Source organism: Camarhynchus parvulus, chromosome 20 (genome assembly GCF_901933205.1).
Source record: "Camarhynchus parvulus chromosome 20, STF_HiC, whole genome shotgun sequence".
In the NCBI taxonomy this organism is placed as follows: domain Eukaryota; kingdom Metazoa; phylum Chordata; class Aves; order Passeriformes; family Thraupidae; genus Camarhynchus; species Camarhynchus parvulus.
This window is the reverse complement of record NC_044590.1, coordinates 14,504,481-14,519,746: the sequence shown is the minus strand read 5'-3', so window position 1 is coordinate 14,519,746 and position 15,266 is coordinate 14,504,481. Positions and strand designations below refer to the sequence as shown.

The following is a 15,266-nucleotide window of genomic DNA, read 5'->3' as shown; positions in this document are numbered from 1 at the left end:
GCTGGCTCTGTTTCTCCCTTGCTGACAAGGACAGCAAACAGCACTTGCCTCACAGCTCCAGACTCATCCTGAGCTCTTACAATCCCGTTAGGAAGCAAAATGGACTCTCTTCAGGGGAAATGATGGCCAAATTATCCTTTCACACACTGGAAAGCTCTGCAAAGGATGGATATGCTCCCTTGGGGACTGTGAGACCAGCCTGGGGTTGAATGCAGCATTTTGGAAGTGTACTCTGAGCCACTGCAGCCATCCTGAGCTTTGCTGGAACTCCAAGGTAATGGGTGAAAAAGGGCTTGGTGGAGTGCCAAGGCCTGAAGAAGGCAGTCTTTCTGCGAGGCTGTGTGCTGTTCTGCAGCATTTCAGCACACTGCAGGTCAGGACTGTGAGCAGGCTCTGCTGTTCCCAGCCCTGCTATCCGTGCAGAACCAGCCCCTTTACTCCTCTTCCCCTGTTTCTCATAAGGTCAGCACTGGGAATTTCAGAGTGCTGTTTCTGAGGTTCTCTTTGCAATAACAGGCTATCTTAAAATCATCTGTAAGAAAGCCACCTTCTCTAGGAATATTCTGTCCCCCAGAAGAGGAAGGTGAGGTTCCTTTCTGCATGGGCAGTAGATTGTGCTGCCTATCCCCTCCTCACTCACCTTTCCCACAGCTCAGCATCCTCGACTGGGAAGGAGCAAGGGCTTGGTGTTACAGTGCCAGGAATATGTGCTGGAAGAGGAGTGAGAGGGAATGTGTGATTAGGCAGCTGTAAGAATACCTCTGCCTCTTCCAACTCTGGTTTGTTTCATCATGGGCTCATGAATCAAGGCACAGCTTAAGTAATGCAACTGTTAAGTTTTCATAAGCAAGAAAGACCATCAGAATCCCTAATACAGGTTTGTTTCCTGCTTGTGCAGTTGGCCTTGGGGCAGGATATACAAACATAATGTTCTTTGCACAACTCTGCAGAGTTTTTGGTTTGGGCAGGTTGTATCCCTGCCTCCAGTGTGGGAATTTGGGGCAGAGCAGCAGTGCTGCTGGAATATAAACATCCCTGTTCACTCACCTTTGTCGCAGCACCAAGAAAACAACTACTAGAAAGGGCAGAGCTAAGGTACAAGGTCTTTTCTCCAGACTTCTGGGAAGGAGAAAAACAAACATTGAAGATCTGGAGCCTGGGAAGAGCTACTAGATATGCTGTTGGAGCTAGGTGCAGGCTGGGAAAATCAGTGCCAAGTTGAGGCCTTTATATTGGAGCTACTTGAAAGCATTCCTCACAGGAACAGTCCCAGGGTATTCATCAGAGTCTCTGCTGCTATTGGCTGAAGAGCTTGGCTGAGAGGCTGCATTGGGACACTTCTCCACCGCTGGCTTTGCTTTTTGTCATGGCTTTCACAAGGACAAGACTGAATCTTTGTGCTGGGAAGTCAGAAAGTCCCTGTTCTCTTCTGCTTGGTCTTCCCAGCAGCCTGGGGATGGAGTTGAAGGAAGCTGTATCCAGATATGGCCCCAAGAAATCATTCATGGCTGTGGAAATGGCCTTCTCAAGACAGCTTTGTCTTTTCTGTGATGGTGCTTCTTTCCTCTCATCTCTGGCAGGCAGGGAGGCTGGAAATGGCATGATGTGTCCATGATGAGACTGATGGGCGAGGTGGGGTACTGTACACATTTAGAAGTTTCCCTTCACCATCACATTCCTGGGTGGGGGAGCATGGTGGCACTTGATGACGTGGGAGTAGCACAGTTTCCCCTGACCTCTGCAGGGCATCTAGGTGCTTTGCCTCTTACCAGTGTCCATGGTAGCCTAGCTGTGGCAATCCCACATGTTTCTGCTTTTCCTCAAAAAGAAGCAGTGTTAGTGGGTGGGCTCTGCCAGCTCCAGGGCGGTGCAGTGGTCTGGAGCAGGCTGGCTCCCAGTGTGAGCCTTGACCTAGGCCTGAAGGAGGGAGCATGGACTGCATGTTGGGGCATGGACTACAAGTGCCAAAATCCTGCTGCAGGGAGGCAGAGCCACTTCTTTATTGCCTTGCTGTGGCTGTCTGTCTAATTTGTCTTGCTGTCCTGCCATCTGGGCTCAGGGTAGGTGCAGAGAGAGTCCTGTACCAGTGCAGAGCTCCTGCCGCTCTCCATCGTGTCCCACCCTGTGGCCCAGTCTGTGCTCAAGGCCCAGCACATCTTCTGTCCTGGGCACGCCCAAGGTGAGGGATGTCCCTGATGAAGGGACTCTGGGCAGTGAGGAGCTGTTGTGCTTTGGAGTGCCTTTTGCCCTCCGGCTTGCTGGGGCTCACAGGTAGGTAGCTTGCCTCTTCAGGAGGCTATGATCACACTATCCTCTTTTCAGATTAAATCCCTCATCTCATCTGAGGACTAAAATCTGGGCTGTGCTCTTTATCACAGGTGGAGAGGCAGAGGTTTTTGCCAGTTGAGATCCCACAGGGCCCTAAAAGTTATAATGCCATGCTGGAGCAGGAACCCATCTCTGATGGGCATGTTGATGGTGTTCTGCAGATGCCCAGGCCCACACCTGAGCAGTGACCAACAAGGATCTTCCCAGTGCTGCTCTATGGGTGTGAATTGCGACAGATGGGGCAGGAGGTGGTGCCAGTGCCTGCTGTATGGACAGGGAGGGGCTCCTTCCTGTGTCTCAGAGCTGAGCAAGGAGGTGGCAGAGCTTCAGGCTGAGTTCCTGGTCATGTGATTTTCTGGTGCCAGACAGTACCAGTGTGTGATGAGCCTGGACAGGGGGCACAAGTCTGGCCATGCTGTGTCTGGCTGAGGTGGGTCTGCCGAGTCTTGGCTGAGTGCATGGTTCAGCTGTGCACAGCTAGCTGGGCCTGCAGTGCTGCACGTCAGGGAGAGGAAAAACTTCAGGAGGTGGCTTGTGGTGTGTGGGCATCCAGCACCTTTCCACAGAGCACAGGGTTATTTTCCAGGCCTGCCATAACTGGAGGTCTTGTAAGGCAGTGGGACACATCTGCAGCTTTGGGCTATCCCTCTGCAACCCAGCAACTGGATAATGCTGGTCCAGATGCAATGATGGTTGCTGTAGGGTTGAGCTGAAATATGTCCCAGTGACACACTTGTGGCCTGCCTGCTGAGTCAGGGGCCTGTGGATTGTTCTGTCCTTTGCCAGTCTCTCTTCTGTGCCATGAAACAAGAGACTGGCAAAGTGTCTCCCGCTGATACAGCCATGGAGGTGTCAGAAATCCTCATTTAAAAGCCTAGAAAGTGTCGCTGTTCTGGTTCTTCCTATTAGTCCACACACTCTTTGAGAAAGAGTCTGGTCTTCAGCAAGGCTTGGGATTGAGACTGGAGCTTGACTGTGCACAGGGGAGATGCCTTGATGCAAGGAGCAGGCTGTGTCCCCCAGGAGGAATACCTAGTGGGTTGTGGAGCTGGGTGTCCTCACGAATGCCACTCTCATGCTGCTGTTACCACTGGTGGTTCCATGTGTGCGTCCTCACTTGGCACCACTGGCGCTCAACTCCTGCATTAGGCATCATGCCCCAGGAAAAAGCATGTAGAGGACAAGCCACTGAGGACTAAACAGGAATGGGAGAGCAGGAGCTATGCTGGATGGTGGCTTGGGCAGATGGAGAGAAAATCTCAAATTTGTCAGTGTTTCCCAGGCTGCTCTTGGCATAGGGCTTAGGTCAGCACTGGGCTGCAGTGCTTTGAAGAGAACGAAGGTGGAGGCTGGGAGACAGGCCTTCCTCATGGCAGTTGCATCACCATCTTGAAGTAGTGTCAGGAGCTCCCTTAAAATAAAATCCTTGATGCCTCTGTGGGAGGTATATAAGAGGCTGTCTTGGTTTGGAAAGACAGGAGTCTGCTAAGGAAGGCAGGAGCCTCCCCTGAAATGGAGAATGTAAACCCTCCCCACCCCTCCGAATTGCTATAATTTTACATTAAGGGGCTCTCAGGCAAAACTATGGGAGCAGGAAATAACAGTTCTTTAATAGGGAAGAAATAAAAAGTATAAAATAAACAATGCAGTCCACTAGAACAACACTGACAGTCAGAACCCAACCTGACACCCTGTGGGTCAGGGTGTTGGTGGTAGTCCGATTGAAAATGTGGCTGCAGTCCTCTGAAGTATCAGGTGTGGTTCTGTTGGAGCAAGAAGGATCTGTAGAGAAGGATGGATGTATTCTTTCCTCTGAAGATCCAGTGGAGGAAGAGGCAGCTGCTGTTCCTCTGGGGAATCTTGTGGAGAAAAGCCGCTGGAGTTTCAGAATCTGAGACTATATCAGGGTAGCAGTGCTTGGCTCCTCCCTCTGGGCGAAGCATCTCCCAATGGGATGTTATAGTTCTTATCAATCATGCACTGACATTCAATAGTCTGTTATCAGCGGAGGTCCCCTCCCCAGGGAGGTGTGAATGTGGTCACTCAAAGAGAGAGATAAGGCAAACTGCCCACTTGACAAAGGTAATCTGCCATACAGATGGTAATGGAAAACATCTTGCATGCAATCTTCAGCAGAGGCCCCAGAGCAAGAGGGGGCCCCAGGGTTCAAAGCAGAGGAAGACAGCCCTTCCTCAACCTTTTCTGGCCACACCTGGGTAGTTGCACAAGAGAGTGCACCTGCATGGGCTCTGTTGCGGGAAAGGAGCCAGCCCTGCAAAGACAGAAGTGCAGCGTAATCAATGTCATGAGGCCTTTGAACCCTGGCCCGGGGTCAGGCACTGTGCCCATGACAGGGCAATGCCAGCCTCGTCTGCGCCACTCATGATGCCATTGTGTCAAGATGGGATTCACGACACATTGCCAACAGAGAGCATGTTTTGCCAAAAATATGGTAAGCAGTGGATGGGGAAGGAGCACACCACCCCTTTAGGAGGGCAGTGATTGGGAACAGATGTGAGACATTAGGTGGTGGACAGAGGATGTAGGGAAGTTGGCCAGAGTGCACCAGGTGAAATAGGACACCCACAGTGATGTGGGGCAGGTGTAGGGAGAGCAAGGGATGCACAAATGCACTGGCAGGATACCCCAGGGAAGCTGTGCTGAAGGCGGTGGCTGGCACCTGGCCAGGTGAAAGGGCTCTGGAGAGCAGGAGCAGAGCAAGAGGGCTGGTGTCCACATACCTTGGGGTTTGGTAGGGAAGGCACAAGAGAGCCAGACATGGTAGGGGGCACCTCTGGACATGCAGCAGAAGTGGATGTGTCTGCCAGCACAGAGGCCATAGAGGACAGGTCAGCAATGTGGGGTGGGGAGCAAGGTCAAGGTACAAACAGCAGAATAGCTATGAAGGTGTTAGGGGAGCATCTCCTGTCTTAGATGGAACACATGCAGTACACCTTCAGGTCTTACCCAGTGATGGCTGGTAGCAGATACATGGAGGTAGGACACAATTCAAATGGAGGTAGGGTCAGATTCAAGTGGACCTTCCTGGGGACTGTGATGCCTTAGAAAACCTGGAAGCTCAGGTGGTTTAATATCCTTTCTATTCCCTTTTCCTCGGAGCTCACCAACACAGACTGGCTGTGATCGCAGCCTGACAGCAGGTTGTTGTTGCTACACTGTAGAATATATCCTGGGAACTGGGGTGTTGCAGTGGGCGTGTTGGGTTGTGGTGGATCCTGAGTGCCGCCACGGATCAGTGGTGATACTCCCAGGAGAGGAGGGTTTCACAGCCATGGGAGCTGAGCAGGGCCAGTTGGTGTGGTCAAGGGTACCAAATCCTAGTGAATCTGGACAAGATTGGGTGGAGACGTGGCAGGTTGCGTGGGAATGTAAGCTGTGAGTGGAGAATGGCCACCCCTATATACCTCCCATAGACCTCATAGGTTTTTCTACAAAATAAACGCATATCTGGAAACTTATATAAAAAAATAGCATGGTCTGGAAGGACTGTCATCACAGTTGGATAATCTGAGGGCAGGTACTTCAGGGGACTATTCAGGCACTTTGAGACTAACAATTTGGTATTTGGGTAGACGTAGAAGGTACTTCAGCAAGTATAATTCTTAAATAATTGTGTGTATTTGTATCTTTCTTGTTTTAGGGAGACTCCTACCCACTGGCAGCCTCTGCCAGGGACGAAAGCAGCCTTGTTGGTCAAAGTGAACAGTTTGAGGCAGATGCAGAACTTTTCAAACAGTTCTCTTCAGCTGCAGGGTACTCCAAAGCCCAACAGCCCAAAATCTCTTCCCAAACCAGCTATATATGCTCAGCCTCAATCCACATCCCAGAGCCCTGGAGCCACAAAGCAAATGCCTACTGGAGAAACAAAGCAGTCTATGCAGATCAAAAAGACGGAGAGTGGCGGGTTTTGCCTAGTGATGATGAATGGTCCTACTTCTCAAACACCTCCAAGAAGCCGGACAGGAACCCCCCAGCCTGCATCCCCCACATATGCCTCTCCTGCACCTATATATGATGAGCCCTCTTTAGAGTTGCCAATTTATGACGAGCCACCAGTAGATATGGACACTGAAAGCATTTGTGTGAGTGGGATGTCTCCACCAAGGTCACCAAGCAATAGCTTAAAAAAGCAGCTGCAACCAACCAAATTAACCAAATTATTGCAGCATCCCAGTATTCAACAACAGCAAACTGCAAAGAAGCATTCAAGAAATCCCTCTTCCACTGAGTACAGCCCAGCTGGCAGAGAATACATAAAACATATGGTCAACGTTGACCAATCTGCCAAACTCTCCCACTCTTCTGTTGCAACAACAGATACCTCCACTAAACTGCCCGGTCAGCTTGCTTCAAAGGATAGCTTCAAGGAGTCTTGGAGGATCTTGGAAGCCAATGTTTTCAAGAACATGGAACTCCACCACAGTCGGCAAAACAGCCTGCAGACTCAGGAGTACCCGGCTGGCCATCAGGATTCTGGTTATTCAACTGGCCCTTCTCCAAGCTTGAGAAAAAGGAAAGGAAGGAGGCAAGGAGCAGGTCAAGCAAGACCTGGCTCTGTGGGCAGCAGCAGTGAGCTCACAGCTCTGAATGATAAAGTGATTGCTGAGATGCGTGCTGTGGTGGGCAGGTCAGCAGCTTGCAGGGGAAGCAAAGCCAGCCTGGATGCTGAAAGCCTGGAGAACGGTGTTCCAGCAGAGAGCAGCAAGGTCAGGTTTCAGTCTGACCACTTGAAAAAATCCATCAGCCAGAGCTCCAGGGATGATGTCGCAGCCAGCAGTAGGTCTCTGTACAGACAGGACCTGGAGATTAGGGAATTCTTTCCCAGCAGTGTGGCTGCTCCACAGGACACAATGAGGCAGAAGAGAACTTTTGAGAAAATAGATTCTTTAGAAAAGAATGTCACCAACCAGGCAAGCTTGGCTTCATCAGGTGCTACACGCCATTCCTCGCAGGTACCTCCCCATCTGTGCCATGTTAAATTTATTTTTTTTCATTGCTAGACTTGCTAGACTCATCATAGAGAGCCTGCTTCTGGGGGGTTTAATTCCGGGGGTGTGCTGCAGGCAAGACACATCTGTTCCTGCAGAATAGCAAACAGGTCATAAAGCTTCACATCTTTGCTCGGGGAAACCCTGTTTGAGGCCAGTGGCTTGAGAGGAAGGAGAATTGTGGAATGGGGCTCATGTCCAGCAAGGCCTCAGCGCTGTGGGTAGTTCTGCTCTGCTACTTGGGTAAATGTGCTTGCCTGATCATGTTACTGTCACTCATGTCTTCCCTCATACGTACTTTCTTCACTGGAATGATCTGAGTTGGTGGGTATGGCATCAAGATTTGCATAGCCACATGACAGCAATTCCGCTTTTTCTCTCTCTCCTTTTTCAAATGGTTCCTCATATGCTATTCTCCTTCCCAATTCCTGAACATGGAATAGCAGTATTTAGAAAATCGGTGTCAGTGGCTCTAGAATCTTGTTGGAAACAGCTATTTCAAAGCCCCATTAGTGTGCCTGCACAAGGGGAGTAGTTTTCTCTCTAACACAGCACTTCTGCAGGATTATTTTGCCGTCTTTTTTCCTACTTGGATTCAAAGGAATGTCCTGCTTCCTGGTTTTAGTTCAGATTTAGGTTCTTTGTAGATACTTTTATATCTCCTGAACCTTTTTCCCTTTTTTGTCTTTGCTCACCCTTTGTTCCCATTTTGAACAACCGGGATCTCTACATCAATTTGATAAGGCAGAGCTGATAATCATCCTCCATGCTGAAAAGTGGCTTCTTACTTTTTTCTAGTTTTTCTCCTGTTTGCTGGTACAAAGTTTTTCATGAAGAAACTTGGGAAAGCTCCTTGACTATTCCAGATTGCTCCAGCAGACCTGTGAGGTGTAACTTTTCTTTGAAAGCCAGGCTGACACCTCTCCGCTCTATCAGAATTATCTGTATCTGTTCTCTTTGTTGCCATTTTGGATCAATAAGTGCCTTGTTTTCATCTGAAACCTGTCACGGCAAGGGAAAACTCGGGCTCTCAATATGAGGGATCAGCAAGCTTCGTTTATTGATGTCTTGGTTTGGAAAGACAGGAGTCTGCTAAGGAATGCAGGAGCCTCCCCTGAAATGGAGAATGTAAACCCTCCCCACCCCTCCCAATTGCTATAATTTTAAATTAAGGGGCTCTCAGGCAAAGATATGGGAGCAGGAAATAACAGTTCTTTAATAGGGAAATAAAAAAAAATAAACAATGCAGTCCACTAGAACAACACTGACAGAGTCAGAACCCAACCTGACACCCTGTTGGCCAGGGTGTTGGTGGTAGTCCGATTGAAATTGTGGCTGCAGTCCTCTGAAGTATCAGGTGTGGTTCTGTTGGAGCAAAGGGAATCTGTAGAGAAGTAGAGAAGGATGTATTCTTTCCTCTGAAGATCCAGTGGGGGAAGAGGCAGCTGCTGTTCCTCTAGGGAATCCCGTGGAGAAAAAGCCGTGCTGGTGTTCCAAAATCTCAGAGTATAACGGGGTAGCAATGCTTGGCTCCTCCCTCTGGGCGAAGCATCTCCCAATGGGATGTTATAGTTCTTATCAATCATGCACTGACATTCAATAGTCTGTTATCAGCAGATGTCCACTCCCCAGGGAGGTGTGAATGTGGTCACTAAAAGAGAGAGATAAAGCAAACTGCCCACTTGAGAAGGTAATCTGCCATACAGATGGTAATGGAAAACATCTTGCATGCAATCTTCAACAATTGATTAGAGCATCAGACCTTTATACAGTAAGATAATAAGCTAATACATATTCTGTAACCTAAGCAATCTATTAGTTATTTTGTACATGTCAGGTCCACCTTTTGTTAACATTCCTTAAGAGTTACATTCTCTTTTTCTCATGCTTTTCTTAACCACAGTATCTGTGCTCAAGGATACAGTGTCCTTGCTACATCAACAACTCAGATTAGCTGAGTTCGGTACTTTCCAAGTTCTTCATGCATCTGGAGCATGTCTACGTGACCCTTGTCACGTAACCATTCCTCCACAGAAACCTTTTGGAAAACTGATATCGTGTTCCCACATTTCCCACTTTTCAGGCACAGAGACGCATCAAATTTACATGACTTACACGTTACTATTAATTGTTCAGCAATTTCATTTCATAGCCTCTTTAGACTTGGTAGGAAACTGCTCTCCAGTCTTCTGGCTGTGTTACACCCTGTTACATTGACAGGGAGAGCTGAAACTTGATTATGCACAAGAGATGGTGGATTGGGGATAGGCTGTGAGTGTCCTTGAAAGAGAAGAAAAATAATTCATATGTGGTAATATGGAGAAGCAGAAGATTAAAAGAGACGGATGTTGTGGTAGAGGCAAAAAGAGTCAATTAAAAAAAATATTCACAAAAATACTCAAGAGTCCAAGTAATAAAGGGAGGAAGTTGCAGAAAATTTGGCAGCAAAATCACTGCCTCACCTGAAAATAACATCCAGTGGCTTGAGTGAGCAGTGATGTCTTGTGCTGGGTTTGTATGATAGAGAGGAAAATTGGGAGGTAAGAAAACTCAGTATCGAAGGAGAGTGGGCAGAAGTTCTGAGACAGGCTAAGCAGAGGTGGCTGTGAATGAGATATGAGAGAGAAGCCTCAGAGAGAGCAGAGGAGAGAACCCAGAGCCTCCTGAACCTCAAGATAGTATGAGGAGGTGACTCCTCAGAAGGAACATACTGGAGGAGCAGGTAGGGTGATAGAAGGAAAACCAACTCCAGGCAGGTAAGGTGGTTTGAAGGAGACTGAAGATGTTGAGATGGCAGAGAACTGCAGGTGTGGATTTGTAGTCAGTGTGTTGAGTGAATTCAGAGGGTGAGGAGATAGAGGAGTAACTTAAGGGATAAAAAGAACAAAGTAAAAAAACAGGAGAGATTATTGTGCCCCAGGGTGTCAATGAGGGGTGGAATGTGATGTGTGCTAATCCCATCATCCACATGCAGAGACATGTGGGGTGTGAAATGGGAAAGGGTTGGATTGCAGAAGCCTTTGTCCTGAATTCAGGAGTTCCTCTCTACTAAGAAGGAAACACTGACTTGCTCTAAACTTCTAAGAACTAATGTGTATTTTGGGGTTAACTGTAGACCAGTGTCCCACCCTCCTCCTGGGCTCCTGGAGCTCCATTGAAACCGAGGAGTGCAGAGATACTTGTTTCCTTGATGTGTGCTTGGTACCACAGAGCTGTGCTGCTGCTCTGGAAGTTGGCTCAACTCCTGTCTATCCCTGTAAACTCAGCAACAGCTGGGATGCTCAGCTCTGTTGCTCCATGTCCCAGCACTTCCCTTAGGGCCAGCATTAGTGTGTGGCTGTGCCAGCCAGGCTCTTTCAGAACTACAGGTGTTATCCACCAATTCTACATGTACCAAGTCATGTTTGTACAGATTCACCACTGTGCAGTTGCTGGCAGCTTCATGTCTCACTGTGGACAATTTTCCTAGCCAGGTAAGGAGTCACCTAAGCTGGTTTTAACGTGTCTGTTCTTCTTTGCAGTCTGAGACCATAGAGCTGGAGCCCAGGCAGGAGGGCAGCAGCCAGCGTGGTGGCTGTGTGGAATGCCATTTCCCTTACAGCACCCTACGGAAGCCCATCTCTCAGAGCAGCATGGTGGATTGGGCTTCCAAAAACCTGAACATGCACACACAAGGCATCTTCCGACGAAGGATCTCCATCTCCAACATGCTGTCCTGGAATGGTGGCTCCATTAAAAAGCCAATGCTCATCACTAGCAACCGGACCATCAAAAAAGAGGCATGTGAGATGTTCAAACTGGTGCAGAGCTACATGGGAGATCGTCAGACTCGCATGGACCGCAATCACGTGGCATTGGTCACGGTCACCAAGTGCTGGAGCATGCAAGGCTTGCGGGATGAGCTCTACATACAGCTGATCCGGCAGACAACAGATAACACGTGCTACCGAAGCCTGGCATGGGGCTGGGAACTGATGGCCATCAGTCTGGCCTTTTTTTCCCCATCACCCAAATTTCAGTCTTACCTGGAAGGTTACATTTACCGCCACCTTGACAGTGATGAAAAGAGTAAGTGCCTCATGCACCTCCTCTGTATGCAGCAGCATCCTTGTGGGTTGTGCCACATAGCCAAGGTTGTCTGGGTTTTAAAAGTACAAGTAGTCCCCAGCTAGTGCTGTGGGCTGTGTTAGTGAGAGCACAGTGTGTTGTCTGAGTTCACCTTTCATCAGTGGGATGAAGCTGCCACCAGCTCGTGTCTGGCAAAAAATTGCAAGCCCGAGACTGTGCTTACCTCACCCGTCAGCACTGAAATGAGCTGATGTCAGCCCTCCAAAGGCAGAGCTTTTCTGGGTTCTCTGATGACATAATTTACTTTTAAGTTCCTTGAAGCTGGCAAAATAAAAGGATTGTTAGCATCTAAGTTTTTAAGGGAGCCATTGCAGACACTGAGAACAGACCTTGGCTGTTTGGGGATCCTGAAGAATGCAGCCTTTTAGTGTGAAGAAATGAAATTTATCTGTCTTTCAGAAGTTTGGGACCAGCCCAGCTTATATTCCATTATTACCCCAATTTTGAATTGCTATAGCATCTGGTTGGAGGGGGTGGGGTGGGGGAGGGGGTGTGAAGAAAAGAAAAAAAGCGAAGTACCAGCCTGGAGAGTATTAACTGGTATTTATTGGCTTATTTCAGCCACACTCACTGTATCTTGTCCAATCTCCAGCCAGAAACCAGACACCTATTTTCCTCTTGATCTCTGGGGACCTGCTGTGTTTGAAGCCCCCCCAGGTCTCCAGGGTGGCTACAGGAGTTCTGCCTCAGCATCCCTCTGCCCCTGCTCATGAGCATGGCGGCAGAAGTTGGACCAAGGGGCAAATGCTACACTGGCAATATTTGCCTTCTTTTTTTATGACTTTAGCCTTAATGTGGGATTTCTTCACTGAACTGCCTGTTGTGCAGCACTAGTTTGGGTTTTATAAAGATTTTCAGCCATTGTCACTTCTGTCCAAAAACATTCCCTCCAGCTGTGCTTTGCCTGGAATGCAGGCAACAAGGAAGAGTACTCTGAGATATTGAGAAGATGGTTCTTTTGCTGGTATTTAGGCAGCAAGTTTATTTAGGTATGAACTTTTCAACTGTTTGACCATTTGGAGAAGCTGAATGATGTTCTGAGCCCCTCATTCAGGTTCATTGGGAGCTGGCGGTGGTGCAGGACCTTTCCCCTGACAGAGCTTCTTACTGCTGGAGTCAGGCTGGCTGCCATATCTCAGGGCAGTTCTGTATTTTGGTATTTTAGTATATATTACACTATTAATCGAGACCCTCTTCTGAATTTTCAGTTGCCCAGCACATCAAGGAGCTTGTGGATCTGAAAAACAAGAAGATCACAAAATCCAGGAAAAAGAGAAAACAAAACACAGAGGATGAAGGTAGGGAGAGGCACAGGAAGCTGAGAGAGAGGTCTGCACTGACTTTAGGCAGGCAGCAATGCTGAGCTCTGCTGAAAATCAAACCATTTCTTTAAATACAGAGGCTTGGGTTTGGGAAAATTTATCTGGTGGCAGGCTGGTGTTCAACATTAGACCAGAGCATGGATCAGCAGTGCGAGTGGCAGCTGGGCTGCGTTTGGGAGAGGTGGGGGCCCTTTCCGTCACAATTGTGCAAGTTGTGTGAGGGATTTTAAGTTGGATGCAGATCTGGGGCTCTAATTCCTCTGATCTGTGCATGCCACATTTCCTGGAGCATATTCTGGTGCTAGAAGTCAGAAGCCATATGAGCCAATGTGTTGAAAAGAACCTGTCTCAGTTGTTTTAATAGATTTTGTAAATCACTGCCTAACCCGAGGCTCTTTCTGGAGGGTGCTGGTACTTGGTGAAGGACACTGCCTTTTTCTCTCCTGAACTGGCTTCCCTTGCCCACACTTTCTGAGCTCTGCAGCCCAGGGCTTGCCCTGGCATCTGTGAGGAATGAACAAGAGCTCGCGCATTCCTCCAGACTTAGTTGAATTGCTGGCTGCAGGATAACACTTTATCTGGCTAAAGCCTTACTAGGCAAAGTCCATTCAATATTTTTTATATTGCTTTCAGGAAACTTCAGTTAGCCCTGTGAATTCCTCCCAGGCAGCAGTTTATATCAAGTGGCTTCAGTGTTTTTAATCTGTGAGAGCTGGAGTCCAGCTTCCTGCATTCCTGAGCTCTCCCAGCAGACAGCTGCTGCCTATGGTGGCTTCCCTGTGTCACCACGGTGTCACCCTGTTTCATGAGGCAGCTGCAAGTCAAGGGGTAGGGCTGAGGACTGCCCTGGGTTGAAGCTCCTGCACTAACAGTTGCATTGTTTCTCTGTCTCTGGTGGGATTCAGAGCAGAGACCTGCAATTGCATGGAAGGATTATATTTCTGGTAGGAATATGTGTTTTTTCTTTCCTGTTCAGGCCCAGGAGAGTTCAGGCCATTCTGAGCCTTTGAAAATTCATTTTGCATGTGCTCCGAGGGACTAAGACATCTTTATGGGACAACTCCATTGAGATTGTTCTGTTCAGCAGGGTGTTATGCCTGTGGGCTGAGTGGGCTGTTCTGTGCAATTACGTGTCTAAATTGTGTGTGCTGGAGATGTGCTTAGGAAAACAGATGTAGTTTTTACCTAAAAACAAACATTAAATTTAAAATTTAAAACAAAATACAAGCAAAAACCAACAGTTAGACTCTTTGTAGGTCCCTTCCAACTCAGGATTTTCTATGTTGCCTCTGATACTTATTTTTAGATATATACATATTAAAAATGTTATGAAAAAGGCATGCTAGGATAACTTTATAGAGTTTCCAGAAGGAAGCACTTGAAAGTCAGCTGTGCCTGTGTGCCTGTGTCGCCTCAGCTGGGGCTCTGGTGACAAGTCACACACACTCTTACCTTTCATAGAATCATGGAATCATTAAGGTTGGAAAAACCCTCTAAAGTAATTGAGTCCAACTGTTCCCACAGCATTCTCAAGGCCGCCACCACATCATGTCCCGAGGTGCCACATCCATATATTTTCTTCATACTTCCAGGGATGGAGGTTCCACCCCTGCCCTGAGCAGGCTGTGTTCCAGTGCCTAATTACCCTTGCAATGAAGACATTTTCTCTTATATCCAATCTAAATGTGCCCTGGCGCAGCTTGAGGCTGTTTACTCTTGTCTGTCCTTCTGGCCCAGGAGGCTGCTCTGGCAGGGACCAGCCTATGAGTTGTTCTGCAGGGGTTTAACAGAGGAGGCAGCAGGGCTGGCAGCTCGCTCAAAACAGCTTTTTCACAGTGACTGAAACTTTGAGGACTTTTCCTAGAGACTGACTTTAGAATTGCACTTGAAGTAAGGGGAAATCTTGCAGGAACATGCCACGTTCTCTCTGCTGCTGGCTGGAAAGGTCAGGTTTTTCCCTGGAGCACCTACTTCTGGTTGACCAGCCCTGCTTTCCAGATGTGTGAGGGGTGGGTAGGATGCACCTGAAGCTGCAAGGCTGTTGCGAGAAGTTTCTTAGTGGCTCTGAAATACTAAGATGCTTATGGATGCTGTAGCATCATTTTAGCAGAGAAATCCATAAGGAAATCAAATGCACGGACTTCCGTCAGAACTGAATAGAAGATAAGTAGGCATCTATGTAAGTCTTTCAGTGAAAAGTTGAGTTGAAGCAGTGATTCCCCACACATGTGCACATACTGCTTTCAGTCCAGAAGCTCATAGGTGAGTAAACATTTACCAGCTGACATATACCCAAGAAAGAATTCTGAAGTTTCCTACACTTAACCTGTGCAGTATTCATCTTCTATCTTAATTCTCTGTCAGTAAATGAAATACAAATGTGGTTCAAGGTCTTTTCATGCATGAATAACCTGTTGGCAGGCAGAAGAATAATGGGTAGGAATAAATGCTGCGTTTTCAGAAGGAGGATTATCTGCTG

The 15,266-nt window shown here is 48.0% G+C and overlaps 1 protein-coding gene across 2 annotated transcripts in view; it reads left to right on the top strand.

Moving 5' to 3' along the window:
- Positions 1-15,266, top strand: part of LOC115912028 (rho GTPase-activating protein 39-like) — a 60,069-nt gene that overhangs the window by 34,335 nt on the left and 10,468 nt on the right. The window contains exons 3-5 of one of the 2 annotated variants that reach the window (XM_030963361.1): positions 5,990-7,055; positions 10,859-11,405; positions 12,674-12,763. In XM_030963361.1, coding sequence (XP_030819221.1) covers positions 5,990-7,055; positions 10,859-11,405; positions 12,674-12,763 — 1,703 coding nt within the window. Of the gene's footprint in view, positions 1-5,989; positions 7,302-10,858; positions 11,406-12,673; positions 12,764-15,266 lie in introns of both variants that reach the window. The other variant, XM_030963360.1, reaches the window with a different exon arrangement.